The 20574-nt window shown below is 40.0% G+C and overlaps 1 protein-coding gene and 1 pseudogene across 1 annotated transcript in view; one reads left to right on the top strand and one right to left on the bottom strand.

The window, feature by feature from the left end:
* The window catches only part of UBE2K (ubiquitin conjugating enzyme E2 K), an 80742-nt gene extending 67981 nt beyond the window's left edge, over positions 1–12761 (bottom strand). The window contains exon 1 of the mRNA XM_030881082.2: positions 12507–12761. Coding sequence (XP_030736942.1) covers positions 12507–12569 — 63 coding nt within the window. The 5' untranslated portion in view covers positions 12570–12761. The remainder of the gene's footprint in view (positions 1–12506) is intronic.
* Positions 1121–2704, top strand: LOC115865958 (polyglutamylase complex subunit TTLL1-like; annotated as a pseudogene).
* Positions 12762–20574: the final 7813 nt, after the last annotated feature.

The following is a 20574-nucleotide window of genomic DNA, read 5'->3' as shown; positions in this document are numbered from 1 at the left end:
CACTCCACAGTCACTTGAGAGAAATGGCTACATATGCTAGTTAGCCCTGCATTTGTAATCACTAGAAAAATCCATAATCACACAAAGACTAAAAATAATGAACAGAGTAACACAGACCTTAGGCAAAGAGCACTTTCAGCAATAGCTCCAAAAGATTATACACCTATCAAAGATTTGGGCGGGGGGGGGGGGGGGAGGTGTGGCATACTTTAAATGTTACTAAGCCTATTACATTTCAGGCACCATACTGGATGCTGAAGAGAAAAAGATGAATAAGAATCCTCAAGGAGCCCAATGATCTAGCAGGAGCAAAAAGACATATATACAATTACCAAAAATATAATAACTGCTCTAAAAAAAAACCCCAACAAAGTGATACTGGAGAAAAAAAAGTAAACTGTGGGTTCAAGAAAAGCTTATCAGGGACTCCCTGATGGTGCAGTGCCAATGTAGGGAACACGGGTTTGAGCCCTGGTCCGGGAAGACCCCACATGCTACGGAGCAACTAAGCCCGTGCACCACAACTACTGAGCCTGCACTCTAGAGCCCATGAGCCACAACTACTGAAGCCCTCGCACCTAGAGCCCGTGCTCCACAAGAGAAGCCACCGCAATGAGAAGCCCGTGCACCGCAATGAAGAGTAGCCCCCGCTCGCCACAACTAGAGAAAGCCCACGCGCCACAACTAGAGAAAGCCCACGTGCAGCAACAAAGACCCACTGCAGCCAAAAACAAATAAATAAACTTTAAAAAAGGAAAAAAAGAAAAGCTTATCAGAAATGGCATTTTAGGAGAAGTAAGTTTTTCAAAAGGCAAAGAAAGGAGGTTAAGGACTTATTCCAAGCAGACAGAACAACTCAATATAGCTGGAGGGAGAGTGAGGGTCTGAGGTATGTTCAGGCATAAAACTTAAGTTGAGACTTGACAGGAAATAAGGAAAGATAGGCTAGAACAACAGTAAAAAGGTTTTGACTTCATGCAATAGGGCGTAGACAATGTAAAGGAAAATGACAAAGTAACGTTTTAAAAATTAAATCCAGGGAGGCAGGGCTGGGCCGCGGTGCGGGGCCACCGTCCTCTGCGCTCCTGGGCGTTCCTCCGCGCTGTGAGCCCCACAGGAGGAAGTCACAGGAAAACAATCTGACATCAGATGAGAATCCAAGTCAAAACTGGGTGAAACTGAAGAGAAGTTGGACGTTCCCACTGGCTCCTTAAGTACCTATGGATTATGGCAGGAAAAGTGAAATGGGTCACTGATATCAAGAAGTCATTGCTGGGCTTCCCTGGTGGCGCAGTGGTTGAGAGTCCGCCTGCCGATGCAGGGGACACGGGTTCGTGCCCCAGTCCGGGAAGATCCCACATGCCGTGGAGCGGCTGGGCCTGTGAGCCATGGCCGCTGAGCCTGCGCGTCCGGAGCCTGTGCTCTGCAACGGGAGAGGCCACAACAGTGAGAGGCCCACGTACCTCAAAAAAAGAAGTCATTGCTGATAAATAACTCTGAAAAGACAGGATGGGTCCAAGTGACAGAAAACGAGGACTGGAATTTTTACTGGAAGAGCAAGCAAACCATCCGCAATGTTTTTAGTGTCAAAACTGGCTACCAGCTCTCAAATGATCAAATAGTCAACCATTTCCCGAACCACTATGAACTGATGCAGAAGGATCTGATGGTGAAAACCATCAAGAGATACTGGAAAGAGCTGGAGAAGAAAGGGAGTCCTTTAGCAGAGAAGGACGAAAGTGGGAAACACCTCTACCTGGACTTCGTCCCTGTCACCTACATGCTGCCCGCCGACTACAACCTGTTCGTGGAGTTCAGGAAAAGCCCTTCTAGCACCTGGATCATGAAACCTTGTGGCAAAGCTCAGGGAAAGGGCATCTTTCTGATCAACAAGCTCTCACAAATCAAAAAGTGGTCCTGGGACAGCAAAACATCTTCGTTCATGACTCAGTACCAAGGAAGCCTACGTGATCTCTCTGTACATTAACAACCCGTTACTAATCAGCGGCAGCAAGTTTGACCTGCGCTTGTATATTCTGGTGTCTACGTACCGCCCACTGCGCTACTACATGCATAAACTTGGATTTTGCTGCTTTTGCACAGTAAAATACACCCCGAGTACCAGTGAGCTGGATAACATGTTTGTTCATCTCACCAACGTTGCCATTCAGAAACAAGGGGAGGACTACAACCACATCCACGGGGGCACGTGGACCGTGAACAACCTGTGGCTCTACCTGGAGAGCATCTGAGGCAAGGAGGTGACCAGCAAGCTGTTCAACGAGATCCACTGGATCTTCATGCAGTCCCTGAAGGCCGTGGCACCCATGATGAACAACGACAAACACTGCTTTGAGTGCTACGGCTACGACATCATCATCGACGACAAGCTGAAGCCCTGGCTGATCGAGGTGAATGCTCCCCATCCCTCACTTCCAGCACTGCCAACGACCAAATCCTTAAGTATAACCTGATTAATGACACCCTCAACATCGCGGTCCCTAACGTTGAAATTCCAGACTGTAAATGAAACAAGTCACCCCCAAAGGAAGTCCTTGGCAATTATGAAATCCTGTATGACGAGGAGCTGGCACAAGGCGACAAGGCTGACCAAGGGCTGAGAAGTCCACCGGGCCAGTCGCTGGGGCCCAGAGGGGGCCGATCGAGAGACTCCAGGACAACCGTCCTCACAACCTGGAAGTGACCTCTAGTGAGATCAAGACTCCAGCCTGGACTTGTCACTGCACCCACCCTTGCTGAAGACCTATTTTGGAAATTTCCTTTTTCTAGAGCTTTTTTCCTTTCCTAAACCCTGTAATAAAGGCACTTCTTTGGAAGGTTAAAAAAAAAAAAATTAAATCCAGTGGCATGGCGCCAGTTGAATTAGAAGTTGGGACAGACCAAAGGCAGAGAACTAAATGTAAATAAGCAAACTATTTTAATATAAATAGTCCATCTGAGAAATGAAAACCTGACCTAAGATGATTCACAAAAAACGCAAAAGCGGAAACAAAGACTCAGGAGATAAATGGATGATGGAGGACGACGAAATCAGTAACTTACAAAGGACAGTAAGAGAAGTTGAAGAAAAACCAGAAAAGTCGTATCAGAGTAACCGAAAGGGGAAAGCTCTAAGATGGAATTGGAAATGTGGAAGAAAGAGGTACAAAATGGACAACTGCTGAAAAGTTACTTTTTGTTTCACAATTTAGAAGATATTGGTAATGCCTGAAAAAGTAGTTTCAATATGATATGATAGAGACAGAAGAAACCTGAGTACAGAAGTTAAGGAATGAATTAACTTTTAAGAACCAAATACAGGAGAATATCTTTATGATAACCAGAGTAGGAAAAGATTCCTTAAACAAAATACAAAAACCACACCATATAGGAAAAGACAGACAAATTTGGCTATTTAGAAGTAAACTCAGTAAGATCAAAGATACAATAAAATTAAGTGAAATAAGCCAGCAGAACAAATAATGTATAATAATCAAATTCATAGAGAAAGAAAACGGAATGGTAACTGCCAGGGGTTGAGCATTGAGAAGTAAGGAGTTAGTGTTTAATGGGTACAGAGTTTCAATTTTACAAAAAGCAAAGTCTTGGAGATGGATGGTGGTATTGGTTGTACAACAATGTGAACACACTTAATGCCACTGAAATTGTACACATAAATATATACAGGATGAGGGACTTCCCTGGTGATCCTGCAGTTAAGACTCGTCGCTCCCAATGCAGGGGGCCCAGGTTTGATCCCTGGCCAGGGAACTAGAGCCTGAATGCTGCAACTAAAAGATCCTGCATGCGACAACGAAAATGCCACGTGCCACAACTAAGACCCCAGTGCAGCAAAATAAATAAATAAATATTTTTAAAAAATACAATGAAAAGTTTTATGGGGCTTCCCTGGTGGCGCAGTGGTTGCGAGTCCGCCTGCTGATGCGGCGGACACGGGTTCGTGCCCCGGTCCAGGAAGATCCCACATGCCGCAAAGCGGCTGGGCCCGTCAGCCATGGCTGCTAAGTCTGCGCGTCCGGAGCCTGTGCTCAGCGATGGGAGAGGCCACAACAGTGAGAGGCCCGCGTACGGCAAAAAAAAAAAAAAAAAAAGGGTAAGGAATGCAAACACTAATTTTACAAAAGAAAGCCTTATGGCCAATAAACACAAAAACATGCTTAATATCTCTACTGACAAGGAAAATGAAAATTAAAATAAGCTATCATTTCATATCCATCAGACTGACAAAAATCTAAACCTTCCAAATGTCAGGTCCCTAGAATTCTTACTTACTTCTAGAGCAAGTGTAAATTGATACAATCATTGGGAGAATAATGATGCAATATCAAGTCATGTAGAAGATGCAAATACACTCAGATCCTGAAAGTCTACTTCCTATAAAACCCTTATGTGCCCAAGAAAACAACTATAATAATGTTCAATGCATCCTTTTTTATAATCTCTAAAAGTTGGAACTATGCGCCATCAATAAGAGAATGAATTTTTAAAACTGTGACACGAAATACTCTACATAGTAGACCCTTGAACAACGAGGGGGGTTAGGGATACCGACCCCCTGCTCAGACAAAAATCCAAGTATAACTTATAGTTGGCCCTCCATATACCCAGTTCCTCCACATCTTCACATTCAATCAACAGTGGATTGTGTAGTACTGCAGTATTTACTATGGAAAAAAATCCGCATATAAATAGATTCATGCAGTTCAAACCCATGTTGGTCAAGGGTCAACTGTAGTTTAAAACTGAAGAACTAAAAAAAAATAAATTTAAAAAAATAAAATTGAAGAACTAGAGCATATGCATCGTCACAGATAAATCTCAAAAAACAACGCTGAGAAGAAAAGTTGCAGGAGATGTAGAATATTATAAACCATCTATGAAAAAAAATTTTTTTTAAGTTTAAAATACTAAAAAGTGATTTTACACTCAAAAATACTGTTTATCAATAGTAAAAACAAAAATATGAATGGGGGGATATACTCAACCCCAGCATAGTGGTTACTTAAAGAAGGAAAGAGAACAGAATGAGCTTTGTCTGTATGTTTTGTTTTATTTCTTGGGGAGGTGGAGGAAGGGCTAAACCCAGTATGAGTTAAGATCTATTAAATCTGGACCATGGATATAAAGGTGTTCATATATTATTTCTTAACTTCTAAGTCTAAAATATAATTTTTTTAAACATCTTTAAAGATAATGGATAGGAAGCAAGCAGCAGATATGATTATACTCTATTCTTTCCACCATAACCAGTAAACAGAGTCAGAGACCTGGTTTTAAACCCCTGTTCCACCAAGTTACTCGACACTAAGGAAACTTACTTTCTTCAGAGCTGCAACTTTCTAATCCATAAAACAAGAATAACACCCATCTCATAAGGCTGTGATATATATAAAATATCGGATAGTAGACATTCAACTACAGGTAGTTACTGTTTTAAATTTGCAGTAAAGGCACTTCCCTGGTGGTCCAGTGGGTAAGACTCCATGCTCCCAGTGCAGGGGGCCCGGGTTCAATCCCTGGCCGGGGAACTAGATCCCGCATGCATGCCACAACTAAGTAGTCCACATGCCGCAACTAAAGATGACGTGCCACAACTAAGACCCGGAGCAGCCAAAATAAATAAATAAATGTTAAATTTGCAGTAAAAGTAAAGAACTAAGGGAGGAAAAGGATAAGGGTTTTGAATGAAATGAACTTGTCTCACCTTTTCAGAATTACATAACAGAACATACGACAGATGTCACATGGATGTGACCACGACTTTCTAGTTTCCAAGACCCAACTTTAAAATAGGGATTTTACAAAGGAATTCAAGATTACACACCAGAGGATTAGCATATGGATTCCATGGTCCAGTTAAAGGAGACCAGAGCCATGTCAAGAAGTCCAAAATAATCCCATTACTCCATATTACATGAAAGGCTCCCAAATAATTTACTTCTTTTTCACTCAGAAAGGTCATTTTAACACAAACTTCTCTCCAATTTATAACTGTCTCCTAAAGAAAGACTAACCAACATCTTCAGAACAAAGCCCACATACATTCTTTTGTATTCCCCTTGGCCACCAGCCCCCAAAGGTTATTTGCACACAAAGAATATCAGAAGTACTAAAGTCCCTCATCATGCTATTAAGCCTTTTCTGGAGGCAAATTCCCATAGAGCTATCACTAAACCATTGAAGGAAACCTTTATGGTCCAAGGACAACAATAAGCAGAGTATGAAAGTACAGTTAATTTTGACATCTTAGCAGCTATCCATTTACTGAATGTTCCAAGCACTGCTCTAAGCACTGTAAAGCCTCTCTTGATCTCCCTATTTACAGATAAGAAAGCTGAAACAGTCAGTGCTGTAGGTATTAAGCAGAAAAGCCAGGACTGAACGCTGATCTAATTCCAAAGCCCACACTCTTAATCACTAAGCTAAACTCACTACATCATGCTTGGGGAAGTAAGTATCTCTGCCTCCTGGCAGACTTTTCTCACAGTAAGAGAGAAAAGCAAAATATATTTAAATACAATACTCAATATTGAACTGTCACCCACTGTTGTACTTAGTTTTATTAGCATTCAGCTTTTATATTGTTTATGAAAAGTATAGTCCCATAAAGCAACCATATATAATGGTTGGAGTAAACTGGTATGCCAAAAACTTGGGTGAAGTTCACCATTAACCAGATCTGAGTCACTGAGCAACAATCAATCTCTCTAGGCCTCAGTTTCCTGATCTTATAGATGAAGTTTTTGACCTAGATCTAAGGTCTCTTTCAACTTTAACATTCAACACATTTTCTAAGACACTGTTAATGCATGCTTTGAACAAAGACTTTGAAAGTCATCTTTTGAAAACCTTTAAAATGAAATCATATAGTATATGCTCTTATGTCTATCCTTTTACTCAAATATACTCAAAGCAAAAAACAAAAAAACATACTCAGGGCTTCCCTGGTGGCGCAGTGGTTGAGAATCCGCCTACCGATGCAGGGGACACGGGTTCGTGCCCCGGTCCGGGAGGATCCCACATGCCGCGGAGCGGCTGGGCCCATGGGCCATGGCCGCTGAGCCTGCGCGTCCGGAGCCTGTGCTCCGCAATGGGAGAGGCCACAACAGTGAGAGGCCCGCGTACCACAAAAACAAAAACAAAAAAAACAAAAACAAAATACTCAAAGTTAGTCTGTGCTATTAAAAACCAAGAAAATGACTGGAAAGGGGTGGGGTGTGGGGATTCTGATGGTGCTGGTAATATTAATATTCTGTTTGTTTTGGGTGCTGGTCACACTTTATTGTATGTACTTTGTATATTACCATTTATTATTTTGATATGAAAAAGGTGGTTTTTTCTCCAAAGAAAACTTATGTGTTCTAATTCCACAACTATGTTTGTGTATATCAGAGCTGTGTAACCTTTTTGTTATAAATATATAAATGTGGTGCTTTGTGACCACCTAGAGGGGTGGGATAGGGAGGGTGGGAGGGAGACACAAGACAGAGGAGATATGGGGTATATGTATATATATAGCTGATTCACTTTGTTATAAAGCAGAAACTAACACACCACTGTAAAGCAACTATACTCCAATAAACATGTTAAAATAAATATATAAATATATATATATTTATATATACACACATATATATAAAAATGTGTTTCTTGCCTAATTTTGTCCATAACCCTGCTCCCTAGTTCCAGTTCAGGCATCTACAGAAGAGATCATTTACTTGTAAATTACAGTATTCCTGTAATTCCTTTATGACTGTCTCCTGAAATTCGAAGTCAGTCTTAACTTTCCTTTGGAACCTAGCTCAAGAACCTCCCTACATACACATACCCTCAGAACTCCCATAGCATTGATTTTTTGCATCTAACATTTTTATCTTCCTCCAACCAGGTAAGTCTTTTAGGGCTGTTGTCAATATGCTCAATAACTGCTGATAACATATTTACTGAGAAATAAGAATATATATTCTTTACAAAGGGGTGACCTGCAAAGGGATCCCAAATGCATCTAACTCTGTGCCTGACAGACAGAGATCAAAGCCTTTATAATAACCAAAAAAAAAAAGAGAGAGAGAGAAGAGAAATGCACCCCAAAGAGTATTACTTGGACAGGCTTTTTGTTGTTGTTTTTTTTTACCTCAAATCTATAACACTTTCCTTGCTCAACCTACACCCAGAACCTCTTAAGGCACACTATCTAAATAAGTTAAACTGATCTATAATTTACATAACTGTAAAAACATACCACTTTTCTATTAGTAAAAAACTGTTCAAATTCTGGTAACATTAGTTTATAGCAGGAAATTTCAGCTTTTTCCTTACATCAAAAAGGAAAACGTTTAAAAGAAAATGATGATAATTAATTGATAAGGGTCAAAGTCTTAAAACAAAAACAGAACATTCAAACCTAGTAGAGCCATGCTATATAATTTTTTGTACCTTTACTTCCCATTCATTCAACTTTTAAGAAATTATACTACACATCCTACCTAGTTAACAGTCTTAAATGTTCTTCTAAAGAGTTTTGTCTACAGCAGTGGTTCTCAGCATTTGGCAAAGTCTGGAGACATTTTTAGTTGATATGACTGGCAGGGAGAGGGTAGGGAGGTGGAGGGAGGATTGCCTGTGCTATTGGCATCTAGTGCTATTAGTCAGGGATAGTGCTAAACATCCTACAATGCACAGGAGAACCACCCACAACAAAGAATTCATTATCTGCCCCACATAGTGCCAAGGTTGCATGGTCTATAGAAATCAAGAGACTTTCTTCTAAAGATTTGCAACTAGTTCTACACAGAATAATCAAATATATAAAATTTAAAATAAAAGATACAAAAATCCATTTAAATACTTAAGGAAAACGTATACAATAGTAGTTTTCATGAAACCAATTTGTTAATGCCATAGATTTAAATATTCCCTATGAGAATCCTAGAAAATCCTAGCTAGCAAAGTGCAGCTACAATATGAAAAAAACTACAGGTACCATACAGCACAAGAACAAGCAAGAGTATGTGCACTGATTTAAGGGCATTTTACTTCACTGAACATCAAATTTAAAAATATTTTCCATATTGAAATGCAAGTAAACCTTTAATTACAGGTAACACTTATTTTAATGTTTAAACTAACAAATTAGGTTGTGTTTAAATCCTTTAATCAGTAATACAAACCAGGTTCAATTATTTTTAAATAATTAAAAGTATGCCTACCTTTGGCAAGTCATGACAGCATAGTACAATATAAACACAAGCAGACTTAGATCTACATCTCAAAGCTACACATTTGCGGACAAATAATTTAACTTCTCTGAATCTCAATTTTCTCATCTAAGAAATAAGAAATCTAATTCAAAGAACTGTTCTTGAGAATTAGCAATAATGTATATAAACAAATGGAACTGAGAGCTCCTCTACAAATGGTGGTTAATTGTTAATACCAATAATAATTGATAGTAAATAATAATACAACCTATGAATACAGATTATAGTTTTATTCTATCCTCATAAGCAACAACTCATTTATGTAATTCAACTCAAAAAATAACCATAAAATGTAATTTAAATCAATTTTCCATGCCTAGCAACTTTGAAACATTACTTAAAATTCACACTCAGATTTAAATAAACCTGACACATAAAGGACAGACTTCCAAACAGTTTCAGGAAAAAAAGGCCTACATGGTTTATTTATTTTGAGTAAATAAAGTATTAGCATGACTCAAAATTCAAAAGGGATCTTTTGATGCCTGTTGCCCAAGACACCCAATGACAGAGAAGCAATCAATGTTACCAATTTCTCATTAATCCTTTCACCTATACAGACAAATACACCTATTCTCCCACTTCTGATACAAAGGGTGGCCTCCTCCCACTATTCTGCACTGTGCTTTTCACATTTAATTTATCTTGGAGGCTGTATTTTAACTAACAACACGCTCCAACAGTGGCCACTTACAACTTCTTATGGCCCGAATTCAGCAAATGTCAGCTATCTTTACTAAGGCACTTAAAAGGGGAAAAAAAAATCCTTAAAATCAATCAGGAGTCTTAGTAAACACAAGCATATGAAATAAACTTTGGTAAAATGGAGATTTACATGAGGAAATACTTGATTAATTGACCAGCCACTCAAATACTGCATTTACCTACATAAAAAGGAAACACGTGGACGGTACTACAAGTTCTTCAATGAGTTGAAAATAATCAACATAATCCACTTATAGAACTGGACCTAGTAAAATATCAATTAAATAAAATATTGGCGAAAATAAAGCTATTTACTGGTTATATATTCCAATATCTGACCCTTTCCTAAATGTTCTTTTCACTTACTTTCTGGAATAAGTTTCATTCCAGATTTATAAAGGTACTGTCCTTAAAAAAATAAATTTTCCTGTTTGTATTTTCTGTTTTCTTCCTCTGAAACACTATGTCACTTGAAGCAAGGCTTCATCATCCCTTACTCAATATAGAGCTGTATTATTTTAACAATATGTATTACTATAGCAATACAAGATTTCTTTTAAGCATCAATTTAAGTACTAAGAATATCATGGTGAAAAGTCAACTCACATAATGCAGAGACTATATGAATTATAAGAGCAGTAACTTACCACTTTTAATTAATAGAAAATAACGCATTAAAGTCTTATATTAAGTGTCAGGCTTGTACAACCGTATCATAGAAGAAATGTTTTAGGCTACTGGCAACAATATTAGCTGCAAACTTTCATTAGGAAGATATATGTCAACTGTCCTGGAATATATTTTCTTATTAGAGAAAAACTTAGAATCACTGTTTCACTGTATATCAGTACAGGCATTTACGACTCTTTTTCTGCACTGTACCACAAAAATACAAAGTCATCCTTCCATTCAGAGTTTTGGCACTTGAACAAATACAGAGGTCAGAGTACATACACATGCTCTGTAAAACCAATCATTACTTATATACTATTACATTCAGTAAATCTGCTAGGATTTGGCATTTTTAAATAATTTTAAAGAATTTTCTCCATGTCTAACTGGAAAAATACATAATCACTTTAGACTCCAATAAAGTTCAACTGCTATCAGACTTACGTTAATAACTCATCACATACTTAAAATGCTGAATTTCACAAATCATTAAGATTAAAGTACCAATGTAAGAGTAAAATACAAATAGCAATAATACATCCAATAATGATATGTGACATCTTGAAAATAACCAGTCAGTATTTTTAAACTCCCTTTGTTGAATCCAAGGAGGAAAACAACCTAGCATTCTTCTCGATTTGGGTATGAAAAAAAAACTGTACTGATTCGTTCATAATTTTGAGTCAAATTACTAAAACACTTTAAATATCTTACATTAATAAGTGCGGCTAATACAAGAGTATCTAAAATTTCCAAAGGACTCAAGAGCAAGTTAAGACAAAAATTTTTTAATCATTTCAGATATAAATATGTTGGGATAAACCTACTTACTTAAAAAGGAAATATAACAATGTATTAATCTGCTGAAACCTCATGTTTTTTAATAGGGATGTTCTTCAAAAGTAAGAATCAAGTTAACTATGAGGGACATCATAATGACAACTATGAAGGACATCATAGTGAAGTTTCATGGCACAACACAACAGTGTCACAGAGGCACTGTCTTGGGACACTCTGTAACTTGTAGACAGTATTTTGAAATAAGCTTCTCGTACACTCCATTATTTTATCCTAATCCTAGCTAAAAATATTTAAATGCCTTTAATACACCAAACAACTTGCCTTTACCCAGTCAAAAAGCTTTAGATGTCAATCGAAAAGAGGCCTAGATGTCGGGGTAAGTAGAAATGAGGTAACGGTCTAATATGGAATTAATTTCCTATCTCAGGTGAAAATTCCCTTATCCCTCCCCCCACTCAAAGAAGACAGCACCCCATTATGCCTTCTCTTCTCTCCCAATACCGAACTGAGAGGGAGTAACTCTGAACGTCCTTCTTTCATCAATACCTAAGAACTCGCATCGCTCCTTCCTTAAGGAAAGGACCGTGGCGGCCAGACTAGTTATAACCCAGAATACCCTTAAAAAGAGTGGGCCTTTGGGCAGCGCGGCTCTCCGGATCCAGTTACCACCTTTCCCCTTCCCCCAACCCACTTCCCGGGCTTTCTCAGGCTCGGCCTGCTCCCTCCCCACCCTACCGCCACACTTCCAGCTGTTGCCACTGCCTTGGGGCTCTCTAGAGCTCACACCCCGCCGATAAGCGCCCCTCCTCCATCCGCCCCCCTAGCCGTATTCCTCCCCAAACCACCCGCCCGCGAGACCGTCCATCCCAGGGCCCAGGGAGGGGAGGGGAAAACGGCGGAAGGAGGGGAAGACTGCTGCTTCCCCACAAGCAGAAGGGTGGCAGCAAAGCAGGCCACCCGGGGGTTACCAGGGATATTGGGGTCGCCACTGGAAGGGCCCTCCCGCCCTGGGCTGAGGTGGGGGACGTCCGGGAGTTCATTTCTGACCTCCTCGCTCTTCAGCACCTCCTTGAACTCCCGCTTGATTCGCTGCACCGCGATGTTGGCCATGTCTCCGCCCGCAGCTGATTCGTACCCGCCTCCTCCGCCACCGTTACGACCACCGCCACCGCCGCCACCTCTTCCTCCACCGCCTCCTCCCTCTGCGAGTCACACCGGTGCACACGAACGCGGCCAACGCCACCCCTGCCGCCGCGCTCTCCTGAGCGTGGAATCACCTCCGCGCCCGGCCACCAAAATGGCGCCGGGTCCGCGCATGCGCACGACGCTGACCCGGCCGGGCGGCGCAGCCGCTGCCGTCGTAGCCCCTTACGCCACAGTCGCGAACCCGCGCCGCGCTGCGCCGCGCCTCGCGTCTCTGCCCGAGCTGCGGCCGCGTGGCTCCGCCCTGCCGGCGTTTGGGGCCAGGAGGGTGCGGCTTCTGCGCCGGCCGGCGCTACCCAGGCCTCCCCGGTCTTCTCCGGCGCCTCCTCCTCCGTACGAACCAATGTGATATGGTCGAGGCTTCCAGAATTTAGCCTCTAACCGAAGGTTCGAATCCAACCTGACCGGTTCACGCGGCCCCACTAGGCTCAGAGCGCCGCCCTGACTCAGCCAGACCCAGAACCCACGGGATTAATGTAGTCGTGTGTGTCTAGTGTCTGAAAACACTGTCCCGGAACTCAGTCCGGCCCATTTTCTATTGGTAAAGAAAATCTACTGCGGTTCGTTTTTGTTCTGAAGCCATTATAATACTGTTACTACAATCATCCCAGGATCTTTCCAGGTATAACAAATGATTAAATTAAGTATGGTCATTGTTGGGTCTCAGTTGTATCTAAGACCGCTTACTCCACAGAGATGCCTGAGAGTTCAGAAGCCGGATGTTGATCTTTGACCTACTTAGATAATTGATGTCAAGCCGTGGAACTAAAACCATAGTTTTTAAACTTGAATGTACATCAGAATCCCTGGAGAGCTTGTTTAAAAACAAAAAAAAAAAGATTGCTGGAGTGTAGTGTGGGCCTAATAATTTGCATTTTTAACAAGTTCCCAGGTGCTTCTGCTCCTGCTGCTGGTTCAGGGACAACACTATGAGAACCACTGAACTAAGCCCTGTAAAAATAGTTTATAAAGTGAACAATGGAGAAATAGTTGCTTCTTGGGGACGAAGGGCAGCTTCTGTAAGCCTAGGGTCTACAACAGTGTCTGGAGCTAGTAGGCAGTCAATAAATATTGAATGAATAAATGAGTAAAGATAAGAGTAAAATGTTTTAAGTGGAAAGTAAATTTGAAAGTGGTTGCTAGGGCTTCCAGTAACTAATATGGTTTTGATGCTGAGGGATGCTTTGAATAGAGAACATTTTGTAATAAGTAATAACGTTTATTTAGAAGTTTATATTTCTTGCATTTCTTTCACCTAACCAATCAGTAAAGTGTCCTATTAGAAGAATATCATAAATACACCGTCTTAGCAAAAATTACCAAAATTGTGGCAGTAGAAAAGAAAATAGCCACTGGGGGGTGAATCATTCAGTGGAGGCACATGGCAAAAAAGAATTTATTGAACTCCTGCCGCGGGAACCAAGAGAGGATTTTAAATTCCAGCTCTCCTCCATACCAGCTCTCTCGGCCAAACTTGGTTTCCTCTTCTGCAAAATAAGGAAGCTGGATGAGATGATCTCTTTCAAGTTTTAAGAGTTTAGAAATCTAAAACATCATCTCGAAACATTCCCGTAAATGGACTAATTAACTGTAAAACCCTTCCAGCAGAGCCCCCTAGTGGTCCTAACAGGAACCGACTATACATGTGGGTCATGGCCCAATAAATTATTGGTATAATGTATAAATCATGCAATGCTATGTGAATTTGTGCTAGTACATTAAAAATAGTAATTTCGAAGTGTGCAAAAATTTTTTGAATACTTTACATTTATCACCTTCATTCAGTCCCCAGTATTAATCTTGGAACTTCAAAGAAATTTACAACACTCAAATCACTGGGAGACTAATTAGAAGGGTATGCTAATTTCTTTGGGGAAGAGAGGTTTGGTAATTTTTAAATGCACATAATCATTGGTCCTGAAATTCCACTTTCAGTCCATTTTTACAGTCCTTCCAGAGAATGAGGCAACTGCATATAAACTGACCTGAGACGATCCTCAAAATACATTCTAAGGGAAAAAGAGCATTATGCTAAAAGCAATGTGGTATCCTGGATTGGACCCTAGAACCACAAGGACATAATTAGTGAAATCTGAATAAATTCTGTAATTTAGTTAGTAGTATTGTAGCAATGTTAATTTCCTAGTTTTGACATGGTACTATGATTGTGTAAGATTCTAACAGTAGTAGAAGTGAGTAGAGTATACAAGATTCTCTAAAATTTTCTGTAAATACAAAATTATTCCAAAAGAAAAATTTTATTTAAAAAAACCACTATTCAGTCCAGATTGTGTGTAGTATACCACAAAGTATGTGATGGAAGAAAGGAATATGCTTGTGAATCCATAAAATATCACTGGAAAAATACATCAGAAACTGACAGCATCATTGTAAAACAACTATACCCCAATGAAAATAAATAAATAAATAAAATAAAAATGTACAGAACATTAAAAAGAAAAAAAGAGAAACTGACAGCAGTGGTTATCTCTGAGAAAACAGCTTAAGTTCCTTGGGGAAGGCAAAGTGGGAGACTTTTCATCATGTATCCCATTGTAAATTTTACCTGTTCAAAACTAATTTTTAAAAAAATGAGTTTCCAGTAATGCAGATTATAAGCTCTTCACTATTATGATCTAGTTCTGATTGCTTACTTCATTACATAATAAATTAAACAAATAATTATTGAATGCCTACTATGTGCCAGGCATAATCTAAGCCCTGGAGGCATACTAGTGAACAAGACCAAAAAAACCCTCGAATCGTAAAAGGATTTGCATTCTAGCAAGGATAAGGAAAAATTCATCTCAAAGTATAGTCTGAAGGCACCTGGGGGGCCCCTGAGATGTCTTCAGGAGTCAATGTGCAATGCCCAAACTATTATCATAATAAAACTAAGATATTATTTGCCTTTTTACTGTGTTGACATATGCACTGATGATGTAGAAGCAGTAGTGTGCAAAAAATTACTAGTAATAATTTTACTAATGCTATACACTCACTATTTGAAAATGCCAGTTTCACTTTAGAATGTCTTCAGTGAAGCAATAGAATTTTTTAAATTTATTTATTTTATTTATTTATTTTTTTGACTGCGTTGGGTCTTCATTGCTGCGCGCAGGCTTTCTCTAGTTGTGGCGAGCGGGGACTACCCTTCATTGCGGTGCGTGGGCTTCTCATTGCAGTGGCTTCTCGGAGCATGGGCTCTAGGCACGCGGCCTTCATTAGTTGTGGCGCATAGGCTCAGGCTCTAGAGCGCAGGCTCAGTAGTCTTGGCGCACTGGCATAGTTGCTCTGCCGCATGTGGGATCTTCCCAGTCCAGGGCTCGAACCCATGTCCCCTGCATTGGCAGGTGGATTCTTAACCACTGCACCACCAGGGATGCCCCAGAAATTATTTTATTAAACTTCAACTTTAAAGTACATGTCAATATTCTATATGATACATGGGAAAGGTACATAAAGGACTTCTGCATACCAAAGTTCATAGTAAAGCACTTGTGCAAATGGTTGCGTTGCAAGCTGAACTTAGCCACTTTTTTCATGGAACACCATTTTTACTTAAAATAATGATTGAGACAAACTATGTTTATTAAGAGTTGGGTATTTGGCAGGCGTTTTATCAAAAATGAACAAGGTAAGCCTATCATGTCAAGGAAAACAACTGGCAGAATTTGTTGAAATGATAAAATTCAAGCTTTCAACTGAAAATTAGAGGGTTTTTTTTTTAACCCATAAGAAAACTTTTTAATATGCGTCTTATTTTTTAACAAATTATATACAGGAAGTTCTACACATATAATGTATGTACATTATAAACCACACAGATACTTTTTAAATGATACAAAGGCAAATAGGTTCTAATATTTTCTTTTCCTAACTCCTAAGGCTTAGAAAATTAGAGTTTTAGAAAACATATTTGCCACTGTGACTTGACAGCTTCCCAATATGCTTAAAGACCTTTCTGATTAAGTTGGGTGATATTAATAAATGTGATTGCTAGAAATTATGCAATGAAGTATGTCAACGTTTGGAAGCTCTGCATAAGTTAGTGAGGCAATAGTTTCCAAATGACCAATGCATGATGTCACAAAATCATGCATGGGTAAAACATCCATTCAAGGATCAAGACAGACCAATGGATTTTAATGTAACAGAATACAAAAAGTTCATTCATAACATTTCAGATTCCATATTGCACCTAACCTTTGAGAAACTACCATTTGCCTAGATTTAGTTATCTGAAAAAAGTTATTAAAATATTCTTTCCCTTTCCAACTACGTATCTGCGTGAGGCTGGATTTTCTTCATGTACTTCAACCAAAACAACATGTGCAACATATTGAATGCAAAAACATACATGAAAATCCAGCTGTGTTCTATTAAGCCAGGCATTAAAGAGATTTTGTTTGGGAAATATAGTTATTTTTCACTGAAGTTATACTATTTATATAAGCATGTATAGATTTTATTATAGTTATTAATAAATGTTTCAATAACTTCTCAGTTTTAATTTCTAACACAATGTTGTTTAACCCACATAAACAAATGCTTTTTGGAATCCTCAATATTTTTGAAGAGTGTAAAGGAGAACATCTGAGTATACCGTGCTGCTTAAGCATGAGATTTAGATCTAAAAAGTTTCCCAATTTCAGAATATATAATATATGTAAACATTATTTATGTGAACGTTGTGAAATTGGCTTTAGATGGATGGAGGAAAGTTCATCTGGTAACTCTTCTGATGTCTCTAACAGAACAATGTGTTTTGATGTGTTGAAGCACATAAAAAGAAATGTGACAAGGGATAATTGTGCTTAGCTGACCCCTGATAATACTCGCCTACATTGGAACTGTTCAAGTCTTCCTTTTTGTAGCTTCTGATACTTACTATTACTGCTCTACAGATTCAAATTTCCTGTTCTAAATGCAGAGCAATATTTTTTTTTTCCTACAGCCCTTTCCTGACCTTGTGTTTTGCCAGCTTTTTGAGACTTTTTTCTTGCGTCTCTTACCAATGCCTATTCTATCCAAGTCTGTCATTTAACTCTCTTTTTGAAACACTCAGTCATAACTCTAAAGTCATTTTGCATTTTTTCTCCTCTTTCACTGAGTCCTTATGGTTCCCATCTTGTTAGCTCCTCTCCTTGTTACCCACCCCAGCTGGGGTGAGGAGCTCTAGCAGCAAGAGTAGAAAGCAGCATTTAGATCTGCAGTCAAACTGCATATTGATTGTAATGCACACTGTATTATCCCAAATATAGAGAATAGATCAGAAACCCCACCATTGTGGCTTTCAGAATATCTGCAGCATGGAGTAGAAAGCTTGTTTCAGTAGCACAGAATATGCTTCCTTGCCTTAAATTACTTATTGTTCCTGTCATGCACAGAAGTTCGTTAGGTGGGAGGTTTTTTAGGAAAGGACCTCATAATTCCACTCTGTCCAAGGAATATGCAGCTACAACTGGGACATGGCTATAGGACCTTCATACTCCACAGTCAATACACCAGCCACCGTTCTGGTAGACTGCCCTCTGCTGATCATCCCATTTGTTTTTGCTGAGTTCATGAATTCCTTTCTGTCCTCTAAACCAGAGGCCTCTCTTTTAGAGCCTAGAATCACTGGAGCCCCAATGCAAAACTCCCAATCCTCCAGAAGCTACTCTTCAAAATCCTCTTCCTCTGGTTGTCTCAAAGGCCATGAACTAGTCAACATGGGACTTCCTGCTAATTAAAATCCACAACTAGCTTCTACCTACTCAGCCCCTCAATTATGTCAATTATTTTTTTTTAATATTTATTTATTTGGTTGCGCTAGGTCTTAGTTGCGGCACTCTGGTTCCTCGTTGCCACATGCGGGATCTGGTTCCCTGACCAGGGATCAAACCTGGACCCCCTGCATTGAGAGCATGGAGTCTTAACCACTGGACCACCAGGGAAGTCCCACTTATGTCAATCATTTATCTTTCATTTAGAATACAGATTTTCACAAATCATATAAGCCTCATCAAATTGGCCAGATATTCTTTGTTTGCTCCTCCAAATCCACTCTCCAATGTTTTCTACTTTGTGTGCCTAGATGCTGGAAGTATGGGCTACCAAGTAGCTGTTACATGTAGAAAGCTTTCTTACCATCTGGATTCCAGTTGAGCATGGCCAGTGGAAGGCTCTGGCAGGAGATGAAGCCAAGGGTTAACAATGCTACCTTTCCCTACCAAAGCCCGCAGTTCTGATAGCTCTTTCCTTCAACTGCAGCTACAGCTACTGCTATAGCTCTTTCAAGATCCCAGTAATCATGCTCCCCTATCCTTTCAAGCCTGGAGGTGCCAAGAGCTCCCTGCTGTTGTTAGCCTTTGCCAGCTTCCTTTAACTTTTGTAAACAGTCTCTTCTTTTTTTTTTTTTCTTTTGCAGTACGCGGGCCTCTCACTGTTGTGCCCTCTCCCGTTGCGGAGCACAGGCTCCAGACGCACAGGCTCAGCGGCCATGGCTCACGGGCCCAGCCGTTCTGAGGCATGTGGGATCTTCCCGGACCGGGGCACGAACCCGTGTCCCCTGCATCGGCAGGCAGACTCTCAACCACTGCACCACCACGGAAGCCCCATGTAAACAGTCTCTTAACAAACCCTTCTCAATATCCACCGGCTTCCAGCCAGGATCCTGTCTGATACACCAAGGTAAAACCGTAAGTTCTTACTCTCCTGGATGTTGTTATTATTGAGAAAAATTGCCTGTTGATCTCTCCTGCTCTACAGCCTCTACATCAGGATTACTTAGAGGAGCTCAGAGTTATAGCTTTCCCCACTAAGGTGAAACTCTGAAGGGCCAACTGAGGTATTACCCTAAGAACAATAGATAAATATCTTTCCCTTTATTGGTGCTCCCTGTAGTGGCGATTCACACCGACTTCCACCTCTTTATAGCTCGGCATTTCAACTGTACGATCCTAGGGAGTGACTCCTTTCCAGGGTGAACAATCCAGCTTTATCTCTTTCCCTAGAGGCTTAGGGAAGCATATACAAAAGAATTCCCCCATACCCTCTGAAGTTAGCAAGCACCATGACTCAGACACTCTCGGGAGACCCTACAGTAACATAATGAAAATCATAATTGAAAGCAGCAGGAGACATATTTATCATATAAATATCTCAGCAAAAGCACTGTGCTCAGCATTTTTTTTTAATTTTAAATTTTATTTTATTTATTTTTTTATACAGCAGGTTCTTATTAGTCATCAATTTTATACACATCAGTGTATACATGTCAATCCCAATTGCCCAATTCATCACACCACCATCCCCACCCCCCAGCAGCTTTCCCCCCTTGGTGTCCATACGTTTGTTCTCTACATCTGTGTCTCAACTTCTGCCCTGCAAACCGGTTCATCTGTACTGTTTTTCTAGGTTCCACATACATGCGTTAATATACGATATTTGTTTTTCTCTTTCTGACTTACTTCACTCTGTATGACAGTCTCTAGATCCACCCATGTCTCAACAAATGATCCAATTTCGTTCCTTTTTATGACTGAGTAATATTCCATTGTATATATGTACCACATCTTCCTTATTCATTCGTCTGTCAATGGGCATTTAGGTTGCTTCCATGACCTGGCTATTGTAAATAGTGCTGCAATGAACATTGGGGTGTATGCGTCATTTTGAATTATGGTTGTCCTAGGGTATATGCCCAGTAGTGGGATTGCTGGATCATATAGTAATCCTATTTTTAGTTTTTTAAGGAACCTCCATACTGTTCTCCATAGTGGCTGTATCAATTTACATTCCCACCAACAGTGCAAGAGGGTTCCCTTTTCTCCACACCCTCTCCAGCATTTGTTGTTTGTAAATTTTCTGATGATGCCCGTTCTAACTGGTGTGAGGTGATACCTCATTGTAGTTTTGATTTGCATTT

This window comes from Globicephala melas, chromosome 5 (assembly GCF_963455315.2).
Source record: "Globicephala melas chromosome 5, mGloMel1.2, whole genome shotgun sequence".
Taxonomy (NCBI): domain Eukaryota; kingdom Metazoa; phylum Chordata; class Mammalia; order Artiodactyla; family Delphinidae; genus Globicephala; species Globicephala melas.
Note: the sequence above shows the minus strand (reverse complement) of the source record. Positions and strands in the feature narration are given on the sequence as shown.